The 27,986-nt window shown below is 38.6% G+C and overlaps 2 protein-coding genes and 1 non-coding gene across 7 annotated transcripts in view; 1 reads left to right on the top strand and 2 right to left on the bottom strand.

Moving 5' to 3' along the window:
• The window catches only part of axin1 (axin 1), a 32,105-nt gene extending 20,684 nt beyond the window's left edge, over positions 1-11,421 (bottom strand). For 3 of the 4 annotated variants that reach the window (XM_072443035.1, XM_072443036.1, XM_072443033.1), the window contains exons 1-2: positions 6,441-6,601; positions 1,570-2,400 (exon numbers count right to left, since the gene is read on the bottom strand). In XM_072443035.1, coding sequence (XP_072299136.1) covers positions 1,570-2,309 — 740 coding nt within the window. In that variant the 5' untranslated portion in view covers positions 2,310-2,400; positions 6,441-6,601. Of the gene's footprint in view, positions 1-1,569; positions 2,401-6,440; positions 6,602-11,297 lie in introns of those variants that run through there. The other variant, XM_072443034.1, reaches the window with a different exon arrangement.
• Positions 11,422-16,072: 4,651 nt separating this feature from the next.
• On the top strand, positions 16,073-16,144 carry trnat-cgu (transfer RNA threonine (anticodon CGU)). Its single transcript has one exon. It is a non-coding gene; the product is annotated as a tRNA-Thr (tRNA).
• A 3,217-nt stretch (positions 16,145-19,361) lies between these two features.
• pla2g10 (phospholipase A2 group X) lies at positions 19,362-27,890 on the bottom strand. Of its 2 annotated transcripts, none has more exons than XM_072442168.1 (4): positions 27,781-27,890; positions 26,564-26,732; positions 23,404-23,510; positions 19,362-19,586 (listed from the first exon to the last, which is right to left on the bottom strand). In XM_072442168.1, the coding sequence occupies exons 1-4, from the start codon at positions 27,815-27,817 to the stop codon at positions 19,438-19,440; spliced, it is 462 nt and encodes a 153-aa protein (XP_072298269.1). In that variant the 5' UTR covers positions 27,818-27,890; the 3' UTR covers positions 19,362-19,437. The 2 variants fall into 2 exon arrangements, with proteins under 2 accessions (XP_072298269.1, XP_072298268.1); XM_072442167.1 differs by having other exon boundaries at positions 27,778-27,889.
• Positions 27,891-27,986: the final 96 nt, after the last annotated feature.

The following is a 27,986-nucleotide window of genomic DNA, read 5'->3' on the forward strand; positions in this document are numbered from 1 at the left end:
TCTTAGCCCAGTGCTGCTTTAAAGTAGATTACTTTTATCTTTCAGGGACAAGGACTTTGTTTAAGATCCAATTTAGGCCAGATAAGCCAAGATCACTTTTAGATCTGGTTCAATCTGTTTTAGTCTTGTCTACTTCTGATGATTTTTTAAATAAATTACTAAATAGAATAAAAGGGCACTGTGAAATGTTTGAGAAGCACTGATCTAAAGAATAATTACAGCGCTTTCTTGCATGTCTCTAAAGATGTCTCTATACAGTTGAAACATGTAGCTTCAGTCTAACAAACCCAAAGGGGGAAATCTCTCTTTAAAAAACAAAGACTTGATTACTGAAATTATGATGCAAGCTCAAAGCGTTTGTGATTCATTAAATCTCTCAGATGAAGGACCACTACTCAGCCATATCTGGATCTGCACCCTTGATACATTTCGTGTATGAGGAGGCTTTGTTTCAATCAATAGCCAGCGTTAAATCCACTGCTGTTGCCTTGACTTTTAAAGCGATGCACATTCTAAGAAAAAGAGAACTGAAAACTAACATTTCAAACGAGATTTACTAGATGAATATACTTGATTAGCTATACCACAATAATCATTTAAAAGTGTTTTGTTTTTTAAGGTCAAGGTCCAGATTTTAAACAACGACTGACAATTTCAACACAAAATAATGTTACTTTCTTTAATAAACCCTGTTATTTTATACTAGTTCTGATAAACGCTCAAGGTCAGTCGAAAAAAAGCCCTGTTAATGTGATTTTTAGTATTGATATTTGCTCAAATGAATGTCTACTAGTTTTGACAATAGTTTTAGTACTGATTAGTCTGATCTTTGATACGTTTGACAACCCTCACTAGTTGATATATAGTTGTATTGTACTTAATCATCGTTCTATCTTTGCTGCGATTACATTGTTGGCCGTTCAATTTATGAGCTTTTTGCTTTTGCATCTACAGTTCATTGTGCGTTGCTTGTGAGAATCCTTTACAAAAGAATCTCCTGCTGCGTGGGATCAATACACTTCATTCCAACCTTTCTTAACCCAATAAAATCAAAGCGAAGGAAGGCAACAAGACGAACACAAAAACAGTGATACCTGCAGCAAAGTAACTGCTTAAATCAGCCTCTCTATCCACATCCAATACATTCCCGCTATTGCCTACGAGCACAAACACAGCACAAGCAATTCATTACACTCGATTTCAAATGAGGTTGATTACAAATAAAAGATAAAATACATTTCAACTTGCATCTAAGGTCTCCCATGTTACACTCCTATTCTGCAACACTCTGCCAGACAAAAGTCGTTTAGCACAGAACCCGCAGCACAAAAGCCCTTTAACTCACCCTTCAAACGGCAAGTAAAGCTGCTCTCGACAACACAGGAGTAAACAGAGAAGCACTTCACACAAGCCCATCCCTTTTATCAGCGCGGTCTCCGGAGTCATGCATTCACTCCCGTTTCATTTCAAACTTTTCACTCACGCTGGTCAGGGGCTCTCCGGGTCATTTCTAATTCAGCAGTTCACAGGAATACGCTGCGAGGAGATACGACTGAAAGAAAAATGTACCTGCACTCCGTTCCACCCTGCAGTCTGGAAGCATGCGGCGTCTCTTTCACCTCTATTAGTGGGTTTTGGTCACTGGTTGGCTTTGGACTCTCTCCGCCGGTTTGTGTGTACTCTAAGTATAAGTCCGATTTAAGGAATAAGGGGTATGTGTTCTCCTCGATCATTGCCTGGATCTCCGTTTGGGCCTGGTCAAACATGGCAGGGTCAATGTGATGCTTCAGCACGCAGTCTTTGATGAAGGACTTTGTGGCTGGTTTAATCTGCCTCGAAACAATCCCATTGTTGTCTAATATGTACTTCTTATAAATTACTTTTGCCGTTTTCACCTTCTTTTCCTCATAGTCCTCGCTGGTTTCGAGTTTACGGAAGCCGCTGCACGCGAACCAAAAATCCAACATGTCGGCGCACTCCTCCTGCCGCAGAAACGTCCGGAACAGATTGATCCCATCTTCGTCGTCCAGGAGGGAGTGCAAAGACTCCGCCCATTTCAGGTAAGGCGGCGTCGGCGAGGCACTGCCCTCCGGTTCGTAGCCCAAGTCCAGGTCCGGGCGGCGGGGCGTGGCCACAGAGGCGTCGCATTTAAGGCTCTCGTTCTTGGAGGAGAAAGCGGGGCTGATCTGCTGTCGGCCATCGCTCCACACCAGCTGCCCCTCCTCTCCTGGGACGGGGGGTCTGGGGGCGTCCTCAGTGAAGCTGCCTCCGAGGTCCACTGAGAAGTCCCGCGATTCGCTGATGCTCATAGTCACAGCATCCAAAAGCCACGTCCCCACTGCGCCGCCCCAGCACTAAGATCTGATGCTCGCTGCCGCTTAGGCCACAGCAAAAACACACCTGCAAAACAGAAAAGACAATGATGTTAGCAATTATATTTAAAATCTTATATAGCCCTCTGTTCACACACATATAGGGCTGTGCTATGGATTGAATTTTAATCAGGATTCAGTCAAGCACGTGGTTTGGAGCTTATTTTAGACTTTGGAGGAAGAAATCAGACTTTTTTGTGTGGTAAAAGCAATTTTTATCAGCTAGTATTATTTATGTTCAGGAGATTAATATTAAAAAATTGCACTGAAAATAGAACGATATCGCCCAGCCCAACCAAAATACAAGTATCTTTAAAAACACAAGAAAACTATTACAAGTTACAAGATAAATGTAATACAAATTGCTGTTCAAGGCAAGGCAAGTTTGCATTTGTAGAGCAGGATTAGTACACAAAGTAATTCAAAGTGCTTCACATAAACAGAAGAGGATGCATTAAAATCATAGTCCAAACAGATCAAAATAAATGAATTCAAAAGAGAAGAGTGGAGATAAGATCCTTTCAGTCACATGGTCATTTTTCAAACCCAAAGGCAGTGAATCTGATATAATGTAACATGATCTTCTGCAGCGGACGTCCCTTTGTCCTCCATAAGGTGTAATGAGAACCTGACCAGAATAATGTTCTGCAATGCATGTGATGTATTACGAGTTCATACTGTCGTTATCGCTACATGAACGTGTTGAAAATATGATTCTTGATTTTGATACTAAAAATCAGGTTCAATATTTATTACACCATAAATCACATCACAAATTCCTTCTTTCTATAATCCCCTAAAATATCCAGAACCGTATGCAGAGCCAATACCAGTTATTGAAGTATCAACATTTGAAACATATCTAGCATCTGAGCTATTGCTTCCCCAAGTTTTCAATAACATGACATTTGAATAGAAAAAGCAGTGACATGCCTGGGCTTTAATAATCCAAATGGCCTGACCATACTGACTCACTCTATTAGCATTTGTCAAATCTTTCCATCTCAATGGCAACACCACATTATGCAGAAAGGCTGCATGGAAGGCCATAATGTAATGGTTGTTCATGTATAATTCAGTTTGAGTTAGTAATAAGGCCGTCACTCCTGATTTCTGCATCAATGTCCCAGATTTCTTTTAGAGTAATCCAGGTCAAGAGTCAGAGCTGCAAAGCTGTCAATGTTAATGCTTCATGAAATGTGGCCAGCTTACATGACTAAGAACTGAGTGTTCCGATTGTGATTAGAAATATACGTTTTAAACTCAAAATTCAGTTCACAGTCACATGTTAAACAAGTCAATCAGCAGTAACATTCGGGCATGGACTTAATGTGCTTGTATAGGTCTAAACTACAGGTTTTAGACATATTAAGACACTACGGAGACAGGATATTTTGTCATTTGCAGAGGACAATTCCCTAAATACAGTCATTGAAGCGTTTGCAAATAACGCCCATGAAAAATAGGATTAGATTTGGTACCAATATATCTGAACCATATTTGCTGCTCTATATTTTATCCTACTTTGAGTTCACACAAAAGAAGTCTATTGTGTTTTTGTGTTTTTTTTTTTTTTTTAAATAATGAAGCATGTATTGCATTGATCTCCACTTCTCTCCTCCTATTACACTAAGCCTGAACCTCCATTTTCCGGGTTAGATGTCTTGTTCAAGGACAAACGTGCTCCACTTGAGATTCATTCAACATTCAACATTTCCGACCATCTGTAAATATCAATATACAGACCAAGACAATTATTTTTTATTCTTTACCTTATTTTATTAGTAGATTCTTAGTTTATACATGCAATATTTGACTCTATAGACGTTGCTATTATTATTATTTTATTATTAATGTTGCACCTTAAGTTCCTATGTTATCCTACCTTTTCTGATTCTGATTCTGAATATTGAGACCTGCGGGTTTCTATATCTACCATTATAACAGAGCGTTAACTCATTGAAAAAACCCAACATTATGCAGCTGCAAGTCTCATTACAGCTGGAAGGTTACTGGGCACCATGGTCACGACATAATTTATTGCCTTAATGTATATTTCTGACCTGAGCAAATTATACCTGGGTTAATTTCCATATTTATCTATTTTTAAATGTAATTTCCGGTCTTTCGTAAATAGCGTTATCGGCGCAACTGTCAATCTGGGGAGGTTTAAGGATGCACGACTGTACACCCACACATATCACCCAATGCAGTTAATCAACAATATGGTGGTAAACTAATGAGGTGATTGGAATACTGTTAGTGTTGGGCATAATTTAAGCACATTCACGGGGCATAAGCAGCACGCAGTCGGTGGCAAAGGTGGTTAGTTAGTTAATATGTGGGCCGTACGTGATCATTACAACGACGACCTCTCAAAATCAAGTCATGCCAAAGACAATGTGTGTACGATTGTGCCCTGGGAGACAATTACAAGACACTAATATGGATATAATTGCTCAGTATCTGCATGAACATATTGTATTATGGTGTATTGGTGCCTGAAGATCTGTTATCTGTTCCCGTGAAATAATTACATGGCGCTGTACATCACATTTGAACAGATAAGCCAAACAATTACATCCGCACATCCCATTCTCTGGACAGTGGTGTGCTGTATATGCTTTGTTTGCTGTCAGCTCCGGGTATCAACTCTCCATGCAGAGAATGACCTGGGGCTATCTCTGGAAAGAATGTACACCCCCATGACACACAAAAATACATTACCGGGATAAATAAGCCTTTGAAACAGACAATGAAAAATAATAAACTATAACCCCCATGTCATAGTGATTTAGATGATCGAATAAGGCAATAACTGTAGCTAGAGCTGCACAATGTATCAGAATAACACCATGGTTCTGCAGTAGACAGAAATGTACTGTTTCTAAAGGGAAAATGTTGAAAAGAGCTCATTGTGTTTAAAATTGTCCGTATTCGGTCTAATTTGGCCTTGATTTAGTCTTGGTTGTGTCTCTGTTGAGTTTTTATTTTGGTGCAGTTTAACTAATAATCTACATTAAAGCATGAACATATTTTCTTTAATCTAAACAGATTTGTGTTATGTCAAATGTTTATACAGGCTATTCAAATACACCATAATAAAATTGACATTGCAGTATAGCTATATCGCAATCATTTCCACTATCGTGCAGCCGTAACTATAGCATCCACATAATACATATTACATCTTACATGTCTAAATTCTACCAGCTTTAATATACATTCTGGATTCTGGCAGAGCTGATATCCTGGTACACGTCCCCCCCCCCCCTCCTATTCCTTTACGCACAGCATGGCTAATACAAAATCAATCCTCACGGGCGCATCCTGCGGTGTGTGAGTGGGGCTCAGAAGAGTGCGTGCAACACCGGCTCCAGCAGGTCCAGGGGCCCCCGGTCTGCACCAAAGACGCTCGTCCCGCCTTTATGTGCCCAAAATGAACGGTCACAGGTGTGCGCCCTGACAGCTACAGCGGTGCGAGGGTCGTGATTGTAGTAACGAGCCTCACACACACACACACACACACACACACGCACACAAAAATTATATAAAAAAAAAAAAAGAAAACACATTTAAATCAACCACACAGCCAGATCATGGTGTGTCCATTCCTCTCATCATCACGCTCATGTTTTGGCCCTTCTTTTTTCTTTTGCAGAACGAGCCGAACAGAACAGCGGCGCTGGATGGGGGAGGGGATCTGGAAAGAAACTCACACACTACACCGCGCACCAGGGCCTCTTCAGCAGCCCACCGGCAAGTGCACAACTTTGTCATACTCTATTCCGACCCCCCGACACCCGCCGCCCGCCGCCCGCCGCCGCGCGTCCTTCACCGGCGCACCGGGCAATCCGCGCACCCAACACAGAAAGAGCGCACATTTCAGCCCCGCGTCCATCCAATGACAAGAGCTGGGGAATCCCGTGGAAACACATATTACAAACAGTCACACACACACACACACACACACACACACACACACACACATAGGCTACTGTATCCCCCGACTACCGCAATCCCCCGATCTGTGTGTGACACGGGGGGAAAAAGTGCAAAATACTTCACCCGTGGGAATGTCCTGGATGCGTCGCGCTGCGCCACACGCGTGAAGGCGCACGAGTCGCGGCGAATGGCGACATGGTTCCGTGCGGCGACACTTTAGAAATAACAAAGAAATCAGACCGCTCTCCAGCTCTCTCTATGGCTGTGTCTGCTGTCTCTCACTGTCTGTGGAGCCGAGAGCCGGAGGAGCGGCTGAACAGCGCCCCCTCCGGTCACTACGCGCGCTGCCGAGCGTTTGACCGGTGACGCGCTATCTCTCTTATCGTTTTAAAAGGGAATGATCCTCTGCACAACCCATCAAAAAGCATCTTTGTGATGTTGAAAGATGAATGCAAGATTGCGTCCTCTTTCATACTAGAAGCCAGCACGGAATACACAATTAACTCAAGGTATTATGTTGTACAGGGCGTCATTGTTTTGCAGCATTTTTTGCACACGTTTTCTTCAAAATGTTAAATTCTGAGCATTTTAAAGTCCACAACATTCTTGAGACAAATGACTACATACTCTGAATAGATTAGAATAGATTGCATGTTCTCCCTGTTTATAACTAAAGTGATATGGACAAAAATGTATATCTCAATATTTTTGGGAATATTTAACAATATTTTAACAATGCATCAGAAATGTGCAAATGAAAATAAAAAGGCCCTGTCTTGGTTGAGGTTTAAGTATTGCTCAAAAAGTGAAGAATGAACTAAAATTAACCCTCATTTTCCCCAAAAAGCCAGAGTAAAATGAGCCCAATTTCAAACTGAAGATGTTCTTGAACCGTTTGGAGAACAAGCAAATGGCTGGACTCTTTGTGACGCCGAGACTCTGTAGTTTTGGTCTCTGACGTCTGATTTACTCTGATTATTTTTATATTAAGTGTGATCAAGCTCTGCTTGATCACACTTAATATGAAATGTTTTAGGGATCTGTATTTCAATTTATTTGTCTAATTTTGCTATTGTTTTGGAGTACAGACTGAGCCTGATCCCTCCCAAAATGTCTGATTTGACTGAAAATAAGTAGGTTACAGCTATGTGGACAAAAAGGAATAAATGAAGACACAGATGGGTCCACCTCATCGTAAATGAACCACAAATGTGCAGGAATATAACTTTATAGCTTGTTTTGTCTCTTTCTGAGGTCATTTTGTAAGAGTTTTAGCTATTCAATTCTAATTTTGCATATCTCCAAAGCAACAATCGCAAAATGTTGACATTTTTGAATAATATAACGTCTCTTGGGTTTCTTGTACATCCTGGCTAAAGAGAATCCTTCTGTGCTTAACTACAATAACTCAAGTATGCAGACTCAACTTTTTTCAGGCAACACTTTACTAGCCTCATAACAATTGCTTAAGTCATTTTTCAAGAATTTGTAAAGATAAGAAACTCTTTTCAGTCATCATAAAGCTATCTTATTGGCAGAAAGTATTTTTGCACCTATAGATGCAGCAGGATGTGGAAGAAATGGCCCACTTTATCATGAATAATATAATAAATAAAGTTTTTGTCCATGGTCAATGCTTAGTAACTCCTCAATTACCTTAACACACCATACCATTACCATACCTCTTAATTAAGTAGTTATAAGCCTGAATCATTCTTAATAAACTATTTTTTTTCATTATGAATTAAGCCATTGTTTTAAGTGGTTAATTTAGGCGTTGTTATTATAAAGTGGTCCCAAACATTCTATTAGAAAATATAAATAAGAATAGAGAACAATATTTTATCTGCTGCTTCCCATTTGGTTTAATAAGAAAAATATTATAAATAATATTAGGTGAGGCCAAACATCAATACCAATGCATTTTGAATTACTTCCAGTCTTACATCCTCTGACAGTCCATCACTACCGGTGTGTGTCGATTTTTATTGATTTCTTTATTAAATAATGAACTGGGTTTAACCAAGTGGTGCTGCTCCTCAGACTCACTGGAGGCGCACACTTTAGACACTAACGTAGCCTTATAGTTTTACTCTACTACTTGAACAGTGCTGGATTTGATGGTCTTTTACACATTTTGTATCAAACTCTATTCAAAGTGCGTTCTAATATTCTACTTAAAATGTTAGCTTTAAGTCCATTTTTACACTTTATTGAATTATCTTTATTATTGTTTTTGTAATTCTCCTATCTTTTCTTGTATTCTACCTTGCAACACTGGAATTTCCCAATTGTGGAAGAAATAATTGTTCTCTTACATCATCTACAGCAGAAGAATTGTCCATATTCCGTTTGTATTTAAAAAGTAAAACATGTTAAAGATGTCGTTTACGGGTTCACTGAGAACAGTTTCATACCAGCTGCACAATACCGATTGCTTCACTGATAATCTCTGAGTTTGATCTTTAGAAACACGATTTCGGCCCACGCACTTGTGTTTTTATGCCACTGATAAAACCTCAACAACAAAGTCGTGGTGGCAGAAGGAAACTGGTAATTTCATGACCTTTAATATCGTTAGCAAGATTGTGTTGAGTAACATGAAAATGTCTCTTTCAGGATAATTATTTTTCTAAATGTAGGATAAGAATTAATATTGTGTCAATCTGACTTTCATTCAAATTAAATGGTTTCGAATTCAAGGCAGAATCTTCTGGCGCTTGAGGAATAACAAGGTCATAAAAGTGAGATGATTTGAAAGAAAATGTGAAACTAAGAAGTTTGTGAGACCTTTTTTAAATATACCGTATTTTTCTGACTATAAGTTGCACCGGAGAATAAATCGCACCAGCCAATAAATGCATAATGAGTCGCACTGGAGTAAAAGTCGCATTTTGGGGGAAATTTATTCAATAAAATCCAAGACCAAATCAGATATTTAATCTTGAAATGCAAAATAATAATAACAGATTAGAAAACACGATGAATAGGTGTACGTATGCTGACGTAACACCTTCAGCTACATGACGCACAGACAATGAACTGTAACGAACTGTGGTAAGTGTCTGGTATGTTAACGTAACATATTAACAGTTATTCAGATATCTATAGCATAAAGAACATGCTAACAAGTTTACCAAAGCATCAGTATTTCCCCAAATCACTAAATCCATTGAATTCTTCTTCCTCTGTGTCACTTATAAACAACTCCACAAACTCCAGAGGTAGAGGAAGAGCAGATTCTTCTTCTGCATCGCTTAGAGCCTAGAGCGCCCTCTTACGACTGTCAGTGTGAAAACATGTGACATGCGGTTGCCAGTGTGAAAATAACAAATAATATCACATATAAGTCGCTCTGCAGTATAAGTCGGTCAAAACTATGAAAAAACAACTTATAGTCCAGAAAATACAGTATATGACTTTCCCTGATATTGGTCAGAGGTCAGGTCAATATTCAAGGCTGATTTCTGTACTTTTCATCAAATCAAATTAAAAACTGAGCTAAAGACTGTGTTTTACTGTCAGATTGTAGATTTATTGACCTGATTCATGGTTAATATCTTTGTAATTACTGGACCTATCCCCACTGAACAAAAACTGGCAAAATATCAACGTCTTCTGCCATTAATCAACCCTAGAGACTCGAGAGTTGCCAGTTGAGATAAGATTAATATGCAAAGTTTGTGGAGCCAAACAAATAATGACAATGAGTCAACATTGGTGAATCGCTTTCTTGCAAAACATCATTTCTTAAGACATCGACAAGCCTGTTTCACTGCAAACATTGGAAGAGCAGCGCAGCCACATCAGCAGAGCCCTCTTCACACTAAAGAGTTCAAATAAAGCTGAATATAGTTTGTTTAGTCAGGTGTTTGAACCAAAATGTGCTAATATCGGCCCATCGTTGTATTTCATCAAACTAAATCAAGGGGAAGTTTGAAGTCACCCTTGTAAGTTTATTCACTGAGATTACAGCAAATCAACAGGAAACCCACATAAAGGGTAATAAAGGGCACAGAGTAGATTTGATCAGACGATGCCTTGTAATGTAATGCTCTATTTTAGATGAACAAACACTCTCAGTTCAAACACGAGAAAGCATGTGCCAGCTTCATACCCAGCGCAGTCTCTAATTCAATTATGTAACGAGGCGATTACATTTGCCAGATTTACCGGGGCTGTATACTTCACACGCTGTCACATCACGTCATCTTAATCGCAGCACACGGACCTAGAGAACTGGGAATGTGTGAACGCCGGTATATCATGTGTTTTATGATATTCCAAAGCAGAGAAATGACAGGGTCAGCGAGAGCCACAACACCTCCAGCTACAGACAAGACGTTTGATTGGATCTGGGTAGCGAAATGAAATGAACTTAACATTCCGGAGTTGCTCATTTTTAATTTAACTTTAGAAGGGTTTGTGACTTTTGACTCCATGCAGTTGTTTTCAGTTTGGATTTTTGGCACTTCAGTTTAGCATGCAAGAAACTAAATGGTAAAACATGAAACATCCTGTAAGGGCTGCACATTTGTGGCAGTTACACAGTTATTTGGTTTATAATCGAAAATCATGGTTATTTCAAAATATATCTTCATCTAAGCTGTCAAAATAAAACCAGGTAGAGAATTTATATATTTAATTGTTTTGTGACATTTTAGAAAAGTGGCTTTGCTCTAGATTTTGAGTGATGTCATTATTAACTCTTTTGTAATAGAACAGAGTACAGATAAGTATAATTAAGGGGTTATTTTTGTATAACATTTTACACACAGTTTGGGATTTGTGTATATTCTCCATATTATTATTATTATTATATTTTTTTTTTCAATGATTGGATGTAGCACTGTATTGCACTAGACTACAGCATCATTCCTAAAACTAGAAGTAGGATTATCTTTCTTTCTTTTATCCCCCCTTTTCTCTTAGCATTATTGTTTATGTGAATTGATGTAAATGTAAATCTCCTCGTCTTACCTTGTCTGGCTGTGTCCCCATGCCTCCTCCAGCTGTGCCCCCCTTCACCGGGACGACCACCCGTCTGCCCAGCATGTCAGGCCGCTGTGCTGCTAATGATGCTAATGATGCTAATGGTGCTCTCAGTCCCATTGCCAGGCTCATTTTGGCCAAAGCCGGGCGGAAAGGTTGACTCGCCCAATCCTGAAATAGATAAATGGCTATTTAGCAAAATGACCAAAGTGTGATGGCTTTATTTGTACAATATATTATTATGCAATTTTTATTATACAGCAATGGGACAATAAGTACACATACGTCACTGCTAGTCCTAAGCTCATCGGCCATGCTGATCCCAAAAGAGGTTTAACTTTATATAAAACAGGGCAAATATACCGGCCTATCCAGACTTCAGGACAGAACTATGGTTGTTGGTGGTCAAAAACACTAGGTTGGTAAAGCTCACTGGGAAATGTACATTGTTGAAGCACAACATGTGACATACATATTGTGTAATGTTTCTTTTCCTGTCCAAGCCCTACATTAAAGGGTAAAACCACAGTCTTTAAACCACCAGACAGTGTTTTTAGTACCGGTACATGTACTAAAAATAAAATGAGGACTTATCTATACGTTGCTTCGACTGTGAACATGACAACATGTGTTTACAAAACCACAACGTACAATTAGCAGTCGAGATGGCATTTTTCAAAATACATATTCACAGCAAGGTCCAATACCCTTAAATCTGTGACACAGGAAGCTACACGCACAATATAAAGAAGATTAGAATGACTAGTTTACAAACTCACACATACTTATTATACTTATTCCCCATACAATTGACTGCAAACCCCTAAAAGCAACGCAAGAAATAACAATAAATGTGTTTTTTATTTCTTCAATGAAATGTGTGTATATTGATTTCAGTGAAGTAAGTGTTTTCAGAGCACATCTTTATGGCTGTGGAGTGGTGCCTTCAGCTGTCCTTTGTTCCACCTGTCAGGATGGATTTAACGTTTCTTGTAGGCCTCTGTTGAAGCAGGCTTATCTCCACTAAAGAGCCTCTGATGAACAATGGCCCATTAGGCTGTTTGAATAAAAGCACTGATTCACAGCTCAATATAAACTTGCTTTTGTAACAAATACTATTGTACACTTTTGGCAATATAAATCACCGCTTACAATTAAAAGTACAAATCTTGTTGGGGGGAAGATTTACAGACATTAAACTATTTATGAAAACATGGTGCCAGTGTAAAATGAGTGTTTTTGATATTTCACAAAAGAATTGCTAGTAAATGTATTCTGGACTCCTGCTGATGTCCTTTGTCCACAATAATATCATGACTAACAAGCCTCGGAGGATTATGCACAGTGGATTTAACAATTTGCACATTAAAGTTCATTTTCTTGAGATTTCATGGCTAATTATTTCCAAAAGAATGAAATATGAGTGTTTTTTGAAGCTACAACAATACAAGTCTAAAAAAGACCCAACCGACGTTCCGAGGGTTGAAGTGCATAGACTGGTACTAGCAGTTTTTTAAATTAATTTTATAATTTCTCCTGGAATGTTTTTTAGGTTTTGTCTGGGGATGCTTACCCAGTGGTCAAATCAAATGATGTGGTTTGGATTTGATGAAAGGAGGACGTAACAAACCCGAATGGCACTGATACAAAACGATAACAGACATAAAGGAGCGCTACCGCGAGTACAATAGAAAGTTACTGGAAACAGCGTTTTTCATCACCAGAGTCTCATCAATCGCATCGTAACTGATGATTTACCTTACTCTCTGTTTGTCGGTTTGGTTGTGCTGAAAGCAGACTACTCCCAGGTCTTTCCTGTGGATTGAGTGTAGTCCTTCGTAGTCTGCAGTAAAGACTGACGCCATCTTTAATCACTACAGAGTCCATCTGTCGATGGTTCTTCCTTTCGAGCCTCTGTCTCTGTTCCAGCCCTCTGTTTATTGTGGGGGGTTCTTATATTCCATCCCACATCAAACCAGCACATCGACAGCTCACGGGCCGCCCAGTAGGGAGCAGCTTTGACATGATGCACGGCTCTCGTCTTCATCCAACCACACACAAACTGACCACTGTTATTTATCCCAGAATGGTACGGGATGTCTGCAAGCATTCTCCTTCAGGCCCTGCGTGTCTCGAAGCCTGTGCTCAAAACAACACCATGAAACATTGAAGCTAAAATCATATGCCCTGAAAATTAAAGCTGCTTCAAATGAATCATCAATTCAATTAAAGTTAATAACCATTAAGTCAAAACAAATCATCCAGAACTCCAAAAAAAACTTTAAACCAGACTTGACCTGAGCAGCTTCCAAACATCTTCAGAATAGTAACAATACAACAAATGTGTTACATTTAAAGTGACACACTTTTTGTTCTTCTGACTCTTTGATTGAAATACAAAGTCACCCTAGACATACTTTGTTTACAGTCACATGTCTGTACAAACTGAACTGGGACAATAGCCGGAGCTGTATTTCAAAATGGTCCACGCCCTCACCTCCGGCTCCTGCTGTGTGTCGCCGGATCAGCCTCCCCTGGTCCCCACAGAGCTGTTCTGGGGGCTTTCAGTGATTGCCCAAATATCTTTACTTTGCCATAGAGCCCGAGAAGTGCGACCCTATTGGACGAGACAAGAGACCAGATGACTGTGCGCTGTCACAGGGTAGCTATGGTAACGAGCCTAAAGACATGCGGGAGGTAAATATACTCAATATACACAGAAAATCGAAAGATAAGATGCAGTTCAGATTGTCAGATACATTTATAACCTGTTTCGTGTCATATTTTAAACTCGGCTAGCTACATTCAAACATGATGAACAGATGAATGAAAGCAAAGGACGAGATGGACAGACAGACCAAGTGTGAGACAGAATATTGCTTTTGTGGAGGAGTTTTTATCAGCCGCCTGCCTTTCAAACAGATTTCACACTCTCATGTCCTGGTGCTGCTCGGGTCACATCCTGCACCTCTCTCACAATGAACACTGTTCTCTTCACACAGAACCACCGGCTGGCACAGACATCTGCTGAAGTCACTCTACCAACAAATTCATATTTAGAAAAAGTACATTTAACATTTAAGCGTCTTATAGAGGTGGGAGATGTATCGAAAGATGTACAATTTACTTTATATAACTTTAGAGATATGCAAAAGTGTAATATCGGGTGTACTGTATTGTCAGTAATTAAAATTATAACAAGTTACTTTAGTTTGATTTCAGAACTATGTACTCGGGCCTTAAAACACCTGCCATGGACACAATAAATGGATGTATTTGGAGCATACTCCTGGCGGCAGGAAAAAAAAGCCCTGACAAAAACGTGGATGACACAATCTGCATCCACTGTCAAAAAATCACATTCAGGCTTAATTTGGAAATTGACAAATTTACCAGACTTTGAACAAGATGGGACCTTTTTCTTAAGTTCAGTGTTTCGCGATTTAGTTTTCTGTGATTGTTTTGTGCTACTTGTGTTTCTTTTTTTTGTATTGTTTACTGCTCTACAGGTCATGTTCTATGTATTGTGTTCTTTATATGTTCTAATAAAACAAAAAAATGTAAAATTACAGAATCAGCCAGTGTAATCAATTTTTTTTTTTTTTTTTTTTTTAAAGTGATATTTCTGCTTTTTGTGGTTCATTTAAAGTATGTTCAATCTGCAAATGTTAGTACAAAACAAAACAAAAAATATGGAAGTATATGTGTTTTTTTTTTAACAAATTGTAATTAAAACATCACTAATAATGCTAAAATATTTGCTATGGCTGCATCTTTTTACTTGCACTTCTGCTTTTACTACTGTGTATTCGAGGTGATACAAGTCTGAGTACTCAAAGTTTCAAACATATAAATACCACTCAAATAGCTCTTGTAACTATATTCTCTTGATAATTAAATCACATCAGATGAATGAGCAAAATGCACACTTCCAGAATACATACTACTTCTTCAATACTTTACAAAGCTCTTCTGTGTAGAGTAGGCAGGATCACGTTGATCTGAGTACAGCACAGTGTTTAGTGAAAAAACTCCATATGATCCACCAGTGCCTAATGTAGAGTTGTTACAAGCAGGTCAAGGTGAATTCTCCACTTCTTTGATTTTCTGTGCTAACTTGCTCCCTCTGGATATGGGTCTTATTCATTTTTCAAACAACCTCCAGGATGATCTCTCAGAAAGACAAGGCATAAACAGCTCCCACAGGCGACTTTCCACCTTTGATGTTTTCTGCAGTGAAACAGTGAACGTCTGGATAACATCGTGCATATTATACGTGATCTGTCTGCTCTGCTGGAGGCGCGAGTTAGACTACGAGTTTTCTCATAAAAGACATATATGCTCAAATATATATAGGCCTTATGGTAAAAAAAAAAAAACAGACTGGCTTTAACGATGCAGCGATTTCCACGTGATTTTAACTTAAATACGGAAGCAACTTTTAGACTGCAAAAAGAAGACACTTACCATCCCGCGCACGTATAATAAGGTTTGTACTTTAAAAATTATAGTTTGTGCGCAGTGATGGCTCATAAGCAATAAGTAGTGGAATAGTTAGCGTTTGAGCATCCTCTTGTGGCGGGATTGTGGCTGCACGTGTTCATGCGTCACGTCAGTTTTGTTCTAAAGCTGCAGTAATAAATGTGTCAGAAACAAGAACACGTGATTCTAATGTACATGGTATCAACATATCTATCGTCTAAGAGCATTGTTTCTGTTCATAAACGATCTTTAAAAAGGCTGTTTACTCGTCGTACAGCGCAGGCGCGGTGGCCAAGTGGTAAGGCGTCGGTCTCGTAAACCGAAGATCGCGGGTTCGAACCCCGTCCGTGCCTTTTGAGACTCGGGGTCAGAGGTCAGACGTACACCGCGTAGAGGACTGAGGTCAGAGGTCACACGCAACACTGTGTTCAGGACAGAGGGAAGTATTATGAGAGAAACGTAATAAAAGGGAGAATTTTGCTCTTTTCAGTGTGTCACCTTTATAAATGTGTGATGACTGAGACGTAGTGTCATAGGAGACTGAGACGTAGTGTCAGGCTCAGATCCTATGAGATGATGAATTACCAGGCTAATTTTTATTATAACGACTTCATATAAATAAAAATAAAGGCTTATCTTACCTTATCATCTTTCTTAATCAGTGGGAATAAGAATGTGCTAAAATACTGACAAATCAATATACTGTGATAGAAAATTGGATGAATCCGCATCAATATTGTGGGCAGCTGTATCGATAAATTGTTTAAAAATTAAATATTTTACTCAATTATTTTGGGACAGCGCTGCAATTTTGTCGCTTATCAAGCAAAACAGACAGGTTAAATGACATGGGTGTATTTTTCATATTCAGTTTTCGCAGGCTTAACAAATAAATACTGCTGTTAAAATAGATTAAAAGTGGGAAGTTGTGCGTATATAATCAAACCGTGAGGGATGTTGCACTTTAGTGAGAATTGTACATTTCCCTCACTTACAGCACAAGTCTCACATATGTGGCCATTAGTCACAATTTACTAGTTTTCAACAAAAGTAACTAACTGGTTCCCTCAACATAGTTCAGACTTTCACAGCTTCTGCTCACTTTCCGCAGTTCTCACTTCTTTTTTTTGCTTAAACTGCATTTTTCTTGGTTTGCCTCCGACTTCAGGGCTAATGAGGCAGATGCTGTGAACAGGCCTCACCTGATTTGACATGTCCGCAAATTGGTTTCTTGAATTTGCCTCTTTCAAATGTATTCAAACACACTACTTCGGCGTATATATATAGCTATATAAATATCTATATTCATTCATCTGTTGAAGCACCACATTGTGACGTGCACTGAGTAACACTGTTTACCGGCAGAGGGGCGGCGTGCGCTGCAGGCTCTGCGAACATTGATTTTCGCGTGGGTAGAGCAGCTCTGAATTCAAAGGAGCTTATTACAATAATTATCTGGACACCGCAACCAATCTAAAGCACGAGTTAGGTGGGATACTCTTAACTCAATGGTCGTCTGAAATAAACAACATTTACTGAACATTTCGTCCAGATTTATTGTACGTGCCGCAAATCTATAGACTGCAGAACACATGGCAGAGCAGGTGCTGAAAGTAAATCCTTTCCTAAAATGATACCTTATTTGTGTGTTTACAATTTTCAAATGTTTACTTTATTTGGTGTATTTATATACCTGTTCAAAATGTAAATTATATTTTTTACACCAATCAAGTAAGTATTTGTGGAGAAAAGTCAAAAAATCTGTAGAAAATGACAGGAAGTGACATCACGCTAGGCACACTTATTCCAGACAAAGTTTATACATAATTTACACAAAATGCACAACTCAATTTTTTTACCCTCCAAATATTAATTCAACAAAATAAACGTGTTCTCGTATGTTTCATTTATCAAAAAAGAAAAAGAAGAAAGCCATTAGATGAGTTTTTCCATAATTTCCTAGTGTGATGTCATCAATTACAAACAGGAAGTGAAATTATAAACCTAAAAAATTAGCTACTCTGGAATATCATGGGTACAATTTTTAGCAACATATATAAATATAAAGCTTAGCTGCATTTTAGTTCAGTGAGTCGTCCAAACTGTCATAGGCCCTTTAATATTGTGTTTAATTGTTGTTGTTTTTTTGACTTATATATAAGTTGTTTTATCATTGTTCATCGTTTTATGTTGCACAGAATCACCAAAGCGAGTTCCTGTGTTTGTGATTTCTGTTTATTGACAATGGCAACAAACCTTTTCTGATTCTGATATACAGTATTTTCCGGACTATAAGTTGCACCAGCCAAAAAATGCATAATAGAGAAGAAAAAACATATATAAGTTGCACTGGAGTATGAAATGCGATGTGTGAAGTGTGAAAATAACAAATAATATCACATATAAGTCGCTCCAGTAGTATAAGTATATGAGTATAAATGCACCCCAGCCAAAACTATGAAAAAGGTGCGACTTATATTCTGGAAAATACGGTACGTTTACTTTAAAGGCAACTTCCAGTAACTTCCGCACCTAAACCTTTTGTTCACTGAATATAATCATCATCATGACATATTTCTCCCGTGAATCAGACTCTGCTTTTGTCTCGATCTCCTTCTCAAAGCATCTGAGAGCGATTGAATGGAGTGATGTGCGTTTTTGTTACTTTCACCACAGGTAATGAAACACCAGTGGCCGCAGTACAAGTGTCCATTTAGCCCGGAGCAGAGTCGATGACCTCTCCTCAGATTTGAACACAATCGAACGAGTGTCTTTGGGCCATGACCCAGATTCTCACTCCCGCTGACGGACTTTGCATCGGGGCACTGGTCTCCCATTACGGTCCCCTCTGTCAGAGACGGTAAGACGATTAAACCACGGCCCCTAAAGAGTATGAACGAAGCAGCAGATTCAAGCTTTGTCCTTTTCCAGCGAAGAGTGGAATTAAATATTAATCTTATTTCAGTTCTCTGCAGAATCATGTCCTTGGGATTGTTGTTGTGACTCATAAAAAGCAGATATGTTGAATCACAGCAGTGAGAACTCTCTGTGCGTGAAAGTAAAGATTAGTAGCCTCAAAACGCAATGTCCCAAATAGAAGTGTTTATCATTATGTTATGTCATCAAAATGTTCTAAATCACAGAAAGGAGGCGACTGAAGGCGAAGTGGACAATAATACACTTTCAACGAGGTCATATCTAAAGATTTTAAGCCTTTTTAATGAACAATAAGCAACTATTTACAAAGAATGAATCACAATATACAATTTATTTTCATTTATACAACACATTACCAGGTTAATATGTTTTTCTGCCTACTTTCTTGTGCAGCTAAAGTACATTGATGCTGGTCCTCCAAAGTCTGAGTCTAGAGTGCGACACCTTGTGGTTAGATGAAGGATTACATGTGTTTTCATTTTTGCAGCCATAAGTGAATCATTATTACTTCTGCAGTTTCCGTGTTAAATTTCTATTCCTTTTATTCTATATAAGAAAATAATACAACAATGATCCAAGACAATCACATGAGACAAAGGGAATTAGAATTATATAATGACATTGCAACACATAACAATGGCAGGTATGAATTTATTGCCGTTTAATTTACAAAGGCACAGGTGTTGGTCGAGTGTCCGGGTTTGTTGGATCAGTAAATGTTACACGTGGGTTGTTTGTCTCCACACATGAAGTCCGGCCAAAGAACATATTTTTTGCTGTAATCAGCTTTTCCTAAACATTTGGCCAACTCTCTGTCGCACTTGCATAGCAGTTTTTCACATTTGTCCTTTGGATCCACTGCAAAAAAGACAAAGACCAAATTAGCATAATGTTTTTATGAAAGGCAAGAGCAGAAAATAGAAACAGCATTTTGCTATTCTATACTAAATTGTCAAGACTATTATTAGGCCCGAGCGCCACAAGCTGGCGAGAGGCCTATTAATCTCGTAAGGCCGTGCGAAGCACGGCTGCGAAAGTGCGCACGTAGTGCGCACGAAATCGAGCGCGAAGCGCTCGCCCACTTCCAAACACTCACTAACGCACTCCTCCACTCATGCACGCCCCGTGCATACTAATTAGTTGTAGGAAAATGGAACATTACCGTTGTAAACGGGCGAAGCCCGTGCAAAAGTTCGCACTAAACGAGCACTTTACATTGGGATGACGACCGCGAAGCGGTCGTCATCCCCATATAAAGCACTCATTTGCGCTAAGTAGCTCACGAATACGTTCCCCATCTCTTGCATGTTCCGTGCATATAAGCATGTAATGCAAAAATTGAACATTATTACTGTATAGAGGGCCAAAAACACAAAGTGGGCGGAGCCCACTCAAAATTATCGAAAGTACCCGTCAGTGACCAGGGACCCACACCATGAGGTAGGAAAGCGCGAGCGCTTTCCGAAAATGTATAGTTTATGATATTTGAAAAATGGGAAACATTGTTTTCGCATCGGAATATTATTCTTTCTTTCTTTCTTTCTTTCTTTCTTTCTTCTTCTCGGGACCAACCCCCCTATTTTTCACCCAGTGAACATTGACGAAAAGTCACAAAAATGTACCAAAAATGCATTGAGAGATGGGAAATGACCCAAAAAAAATCTGATCGTAGAATCATGAAATTTGGCGCAGAGGTAGATGGTGACAAGAGAAGTAAAAAATATTATTACGGCAATGCCGTCCGCCCAACCAAATGTCGGCCATATTGCTTCAAAAATGGCTAAACATGACTTCGGAGTTTTTCCAAACGTCGTACTTTTACGAACTCCTCCCAGGGCGTTGGCCCTAAAAAGCTGAAATTTGGTGAAAATGCTACTGAGGAGTGGGACATCAAAAGTTATCCAAATTACATTGATACCTCTCACGGTCTCTGAGCGGCGAAGCCGCAAACTGTAGCTAGAATTTCAGAAATCTCCCATATTTAAAATTTCTGCCGTTTGCGCAGATAAAGTCCGAATTGCGTCAAATTAGAATCAGTTGTTAAACTCTTTGCCCTAAACCTACTTGAAGTGAAATAAATTCATTTGGCGCCACAGCGCCCCCTACAGATTTTATATGGAGGTTAAATGTTTAGTTTTGCGAAATTATATGAAATTTGACACACAACTCAATTTTAGCATCCCCATCAAAAAAGTCAATGACTCATGTCATAATTGTTATGGCGTTGCCGTAACGATGACCGAAACCTTTCATGTTTACACTTTAGACTTTCACAAACTCCTCCCAGGGCGTCAGCCCTATTAACCTGAAATTTGGTGAGACTCATCTTCAAGACCATCAAAAGTTATCCACATTTTCATTCAAAGAGTCACGGTGTCTGTGCGGCAAAGCCGCACATTTTGCCAAGAATTCAAAATAAAATAGCTTTTTGATGGTAAAACAAAGGGGAGAAGATGTGACAGCGTCACAGATTCAGCAGTAGGCGTAATAAAAGGACAATTGGGGCTCCTCTTGCGGCGTGGCGGCGGCGTGGCGAGGGCCGATCATTGCCGCTTGCGGCTATATTTTGTTATTATCTTTATTCATACAGAGAGGGCTCACATTGGAAGCTGGTCACATGCTTGAGGAATTGTAATGTATTGGAAAATGTGAATGATGTTATTTGTTCACAGTGTCAGAAATCATGCCAAATTGTTTCTTCTCACAATAATCCATGGTTAAGACTCTGAAGGTGTCGCGACTAGACTATTATTGATTAGATTATTCACGCGGATATACCACTCATCATCAGTGTTGTCTAGTAACTCTATACTAATGTCATTGCAGTATTTGATCATGGAATTAAGGCTTCGAACTGCAGTGAATGAGTGATAAAAATAGAACACACAGCTCTTACAGTGAGTGCATGTGTGATTTCCCCTTGTTTGATTTGTGATAAAGGTTGTCTCATCTTCGTTTTCGTTTCATCAAACAATGAAATGAAAACCAAAAGCTGTTTTACTCTTATAATAAAAGGCAACTCGATTATCACCAATGAGGTATTAAGTGTTCAGAATAGAGTACTGATTAAACAAAGTAACAAAACACATTACAAAATACATTTTAATTTTAATTATTCTGTAACTAAATACATTTTCTAAGTGTTCTTCTCAGCACCTAATCCTCAGTGACACACCTTTGGCGTTGGATGAATGCACAGGAGAAATTAGCTGGGAACATGCGTCACGCCTTGTCTGAGCAAACAGTTTTCAGTGTACATACTTTAAGTGCACATTACATCCATGGCCCTTCAGGTTTATGCAGCAATGTGTACCGACAACTACAGGACGTTCATTCCTGAAACTAAACGACACGTCCACAACACTTATGTCAGAGTAAAGTAAGAGAGTCACAAAAATAAAAGCTGAAGCACAAGTAGTAGCGCTTTAATTCTCCAGCAAAGGCCGATATTTGGTGAACTGTTTACTAAAAAACACACGTAAGACTTTATTTGAACACTTTAACATAATTTTCGCATCGGCTTGGCATATGGGCCCAAAACATATGGGCAGATCATAATCATAACTATATTTAGAGAAACACATGTGATTCTGTGTTGAAAATGACATTATATTGTATAAAAAATGACCATAATATAGAGATGAGAACACTTATATTTCGAAGCTGCATCACGCAATTTTCTGTTTTTCATAATTTAGAGTGTGTTTTTGTCACTGTCGTTTTTTTCTTGACAAACAGGAACAAAACAAGAAAGACGACACCGAGAGAACACAAACAAAACCTCCTGTCGTTGTCCTAGATATGAAGGGTGTCGGTCCAAGTTTGTCTCTCAAAGTCTCTCAAATGTGTCCAGTTGCAAATGAATTGTAAATCTGCCTCGCACGATTTTCAAACTACGAAAAGATGAAGAAAGTACTTAAATCCATCCAGCTTGGTGTGTGGCCGTTTCAAATTCACTGGCAGATAATATTCACACGCTTGAGAACGGCTTGAGAACAGCTTTCGGTCATTGTGCTATCAGAATTGGACACTTATTTCCAGGTCTGTGATTGCTAAAGTATTATTAGATGCAGGAAGCGCACAGCGGTCTGATTTAGTCACAAATGTAATCTTATCAAACTTTTTTAATATATTATGTTCATCATAAACCTTATCAACTCCTACTGCTGTCACAAATTGTACTAAACTGGAAAAATGTACAAGTTTGAATAAGAAAAAGTGACTGATACAAGTAGTATTTATCTTGATTTGAGTATATTTTGACTTTTTTTAGAATGAGATTTGTGTTATATGTAGTGTAGTAGAATTTATTTCCTCATTTCATGTTAGAAACGTTCTTATTTTTTGTTCCATTGACAATATTTATATTTTTTTCTAGTTCATGTTAGAAACTTTCATTATGTTCTTATTTTACGCTTGTTCCATTGACCATCTTTCTCTTTTTGTCTTGTTCAGGTTAGAAACTTTTAATTAATTTCTCATTTTATGCTAAATACCTCTCATTTCAAACACATATTATCTTATTTTAGATGGTAATTTCCCCAGTGTACCTCCCCCTCTAGCTTTACCACCACAGCATTTGACCAAAGTAAAGAGTAAAACAAATAAAAACATCCTAAATTACAGAGAAATACATGTCACAGATGCAGACATTGCAACAAAGTCATTTATTCACCACATTCAGGTTCCTTGTCCTCACAGATCCAGCCGTAGCCCCCCGTTTTGGTGCCGCAGCCGAGAGCGTCAGCCTCGCCGTAGCAGCAGTCGTGTTTGTGGCAACACCTGAGTTCCAGCGCCAGGCGGACACGCAACACCACAACAACAACAACAACAACAACAACAACAACAACAACCACAACACATGCATCGTATTAGTTCACATTGATTGGAAGTGCAACCCTTTTCCAGACGGGGTCAAGGAGGAGGATAGTCACATGGGCTCGCTCAAAATCACACCGCAGCTATTTTAAAGGCCGGGCGGGAGTCTCCGAGCGGCGGTTTACGCAACACATACTTAGCAGTTGCTTTGGGAAGGGTTTGGTGTCAGTTTTGTGGGGAAATAAAGAGATGTGAATTAGGTTTGGGGGCGTGGAGTGTTTCAAAAATATCCCGTCGATTTTAGACTTCCGCTCGACATTTACGGCCCGATGGAAAGTAAGTAAACAAGGGGGGAGGAAAATGGTGTGTATCTAAAGGCTCTTACTACGAGCGCGTGAAATGACATGCTTTACTTCATAATGGATAGGTGGGTCCTGGACGTGCCGACGGCGTGTTTACAGTGACGAGGTGTGATTCCCGCCCAAACAACGCGCGAAGGAAACATTCACACCGGCATTGGAGCTCAGATATTCTCAGAAAGTTATCTACATGTGTTTTAATCGTGGTTTGAAGTTAAAATCTTCGCAAAAATGAATCTACCTTTGCGTTTTAATTGTGGTTTGAAGCTAAAATCTTCTCAGAAAGTTATCTACATGTGTTTTAATCATAATTTGAATTTAAATATTCTCAGAAAGTTATCTACATGTGTTTTAATCATAATTTGAATTCAAATATTCTCAGAAAGTTATCTACATGTGTTTTAATCATAATTTGAATTCAAATATTCTCAGAAAGTTATCTACATGTGTTTTAATCATAATTTGAAGTTAAAATATTCTCAGAAAGTTATCTACATGTGTTTTAATGGTAATTTTAAGTTAAAATCTTCTCAAGAATGAATCTACGTTTGCGTTTTAATCATGATTTTGATTACTATAAAGAACTGAACTCATATACTACAACCACTGCAAACACCCACAAAGTCAAACATGCTCATTACTCCATTTGAAACATGAATTTGAGTCAAATGTTATGATTTATCCTCAGGTCCCATAAAAGAGTTTGCAAAATAGTGAACGTACATGCTTTACTAGACCGTAAAAGTGGTCTTTAAACGCCAGCGCAGTGTTTATTTAACTAGATTTAAGACGTGTGGCTCCCCCTTACCTATGCTTTAATGATTCTGGCATGTTATTTGTGGCTGGAGAGCGGAACGAGGTGCTCAAACTCTCAAGTCTAAAGTCGTCCTGTGTGCAACTCAAAAGTCATTCATCCGCTCATCATCATCAGACTGTAATCCAGAAAGTCCTGGTCTGTGTTGAAATAAAATTCGCCGTCTCTGGAAACGTTCTGATCATTTGAGCGGTAGAATTATACACGCACAGGCTGTATTTAAGGTCTGAAGATTGCAGCTATCGTTTCAGCGCACTCAGTGATGATCAGGGTGTTTTAGCTTGTTTGTTTGTTTGTTGCCTAGGAATCTGGGATGGATTACTGTTAGAGTAATATATAGAGTTTATGTGCATATAACTGATGAGAATAGAGTGTTTATTTTTCCGTTATTATTATTATTAGTATTATCTTGTCTTACGTCAGCTGTTTTTTTTAATTTTATTTTGTATTATATTTTCATTTTTTATTTTTATTTTATCTTTATTTATAGGAGTTTTTGTTTATAAGAGTTTTTGTTTATAATGAGTTATAATCTCATTATAATCTTCCTATAAGTTATCTTTTCCTCTGTATCTACCTGCGTTGCAACAATGAAATTTCCCCATGTGTGGACAATAAAGGATTATCTTATCTTATGCGATCAAGACGAACACTGCAATGCTAATGTACAAAGTGCAGTTCAAAAACATCTAATAAAACGTAACATTGACAATTTGCCATGTTGGTGATATCCTATTGTGATTAGATTATTTGGTTTATCAAAGATCGTGATTATTCAGGGCACAATGTAATCGCAAGAACCACAAAATAATAATCGGGACAATTTTAGAAGCAAAATTAAGTCCAAAAATTAGACCTAAATGTAAAGAACTTTATTTTATTTGTCTGTTTTTGTCTCATTTAACTTTATTTTGCCTTTCAGAAAGTTCTGTTTTGTAAAGCCGCTCACAAACTTAAAGAATAGTAACATGTTCCGCCACCGAGGGTAATGAAAGAAAATTAAAGATTTCACACAATAATCGTTAATAATCATTTGATATCGTGACATCCCTAATTGTGAGTCAGTTCTATGCTCAAACTTTCCCCCACTCACTTCTCTTATTGCTGTGTCAGTCGTCATGCTCTGAGTGATTGACAGGGGGATCTGACCAAACACAGTGAAGTTCTAGATTCTGAAATGTTTTGATTATTATTATTTTTTTAAACATATCACCCATCCCTAGTTTGTTCGAGTTTAGATTAGTTAGTCAAATGATTCTAAATATTGTTTCTACATTACATTAAGCCTTTTGGATTAAACATTGTGAAGGCTGAAAGCTCCTAGAAAAGAGGAGTATCATTACTGAAAATCATAAAGTCGGTGTCGCTATGTTGTTATAAAAATGTATTTTCCTATGTTTTTTAGAGTCTGTATGTATATCAAAATACAACTACCGTATTTTCCGGACTATAAGTCGCACCTTTTTTCATAGTTTTGGCCGGGGTGCGACTTATACTTATATTTACACTTATACATATACTTATACTCCGGAGCAACTTATATGTGATATAATTTGTTACTTTCACACTTGCAACCACATTTCATCCTCCAGTGCAACTTATATATGTTTTTTTCGTCTCTATTATGCATTTTTTGGCAGGTGCGACTTATACTCCGGAAAATACGGTACTACTATTCTTCATAGTTTTTCATAGTCAGCTAGTCAAGAGACAGAGATTTACAGATAAGTATTTGCGGCCCTAGATCAGTGGCAAATACCAGCCGTGTTTACAAGCATTGAAGGAGGAATTTTCCCTGTAAAACCACTGTTTTGTGATAAATTCATAAGTGATGAGTGCTTTACCAGTCGGCTCTGTCCCTGGGCCAGCCCTGTCCCCCGAGGCCACAGTAGCAGCCGTAGGCCACGTAGGACAAGGCCGATCCCCCAGTGCTGCACTTGATGGCCCCCGCCAGCTCCATCAGCCCACGTTTACCCCTGTGGGACTCGAGCGTCGCCATAGAACCGGCTGAAACTGCAAAGCAACAACAAGATATAGACCACATGACCTGGTGTAGTTTTCACTCCTGATTGTGTTTCAAGAGCTTTTCAAGAGCCAAACAGACTGGGTCTTGAAAAGTCTTATCAATTCGCAGATTTAGACCCTCTTGTAATAACATTTACAACTGATTTAATGTTTGTAGATTTTGTTCAAATGTGATATGTGCTGTTAGTGTCATGTTTCCAGTATCTTCATAGATACATGTTGTACAAAGTTAGTTAAATAATGTCAAAGCTAATGATAAACGTTCTGTACATCTGTGCACCCACACAGGTTCTGGTTGTGGCATAGTTCTCTTAGTACAAGCATGTCCAGGCATGTCCAAACTACGGCCGGGGGCCAAATGTGGCCCTCCGACCAATTTTTGTTGGCCCTCCGGCTTCCTGCTAAGTTGGTCCAAATAACAAAAAGTAGTACTTTTTATTGTAAAATCGAAAACAAATCAAACTTTTGGATATTATACCAGCCTAATATTATGTTTCACGTCTTATTAAAAGGTTTGGAGGCCCAGTGAAAAAAATTTAAATACAACATTTCGAATGATTCACTTTGTAATTGGACATTGTCTGGTTGTTTGTGGCCCTCTGCTCCGTATAAGTTTCAAAATGCAGCTCTCAGTGAAAAACGTTTGGACATCCCTGTCTTAGTAGATGGCTGATAAAATAACATAGGCTTACCATTCACACACTATAGCACCAGCAGTGACATACTCTGTTTTTATTGATACAAAAGCACAAGAACAAAATGGGACCAAGAAAATGTAGCATTTTTATTCATGCACACTTTAAAAGTACTTCAAGGTAAAGTATTCAGCTACAAGACAAAATACTATGTGATAATTGATTTTATTTATTAATTTAAAATAAGGGCAGTGCACAGATAACATTCATCTCAAAAGGGAAAAGATGCTCAGCACCAGATTTAGCATCAAGCTTTTATCCATCTGTAGTCCTTGGGAAAGTTTAGACAGAAGAAAAGTATAATAAAAGTATAAACAAAGTCACATAAAGTAACTTACCACATAACAAAAACAACAATATCCCATAAAATGAAGTCATGACATACAACGGGAAGTCCACCTGAAATGAACCACATCCAAAGAAAGGGACACACAAAGTGAGGGACGTAAAGACAGGAGAGCTGTCTCAACAAACTGTTGCACCACTACTGGCTGATGCCTAATCCAGTGTTTGTAAACGGAAGCGCCCCCTGGCGGCGATGGCCACA

Source organism: Eucyclogobius newberryi, unplaced genomic scaffold (genome assembly GCF_026437365.1).
Source record: "Eucyclogobius newberryi isolate DKJ021-1_F unplaced genomic scaffold, fEucNew1.0.hap1 SCAF_13, whole genome shotgun sequence".
NCBI classification, from domain to species: domain Eukaryota; kingdom Metazoa; phylum Chordata; class Actinopteri; order Gobiiformes; family Gobiidae; genus Eucyclogobius; species Eucyclogobius newberryi.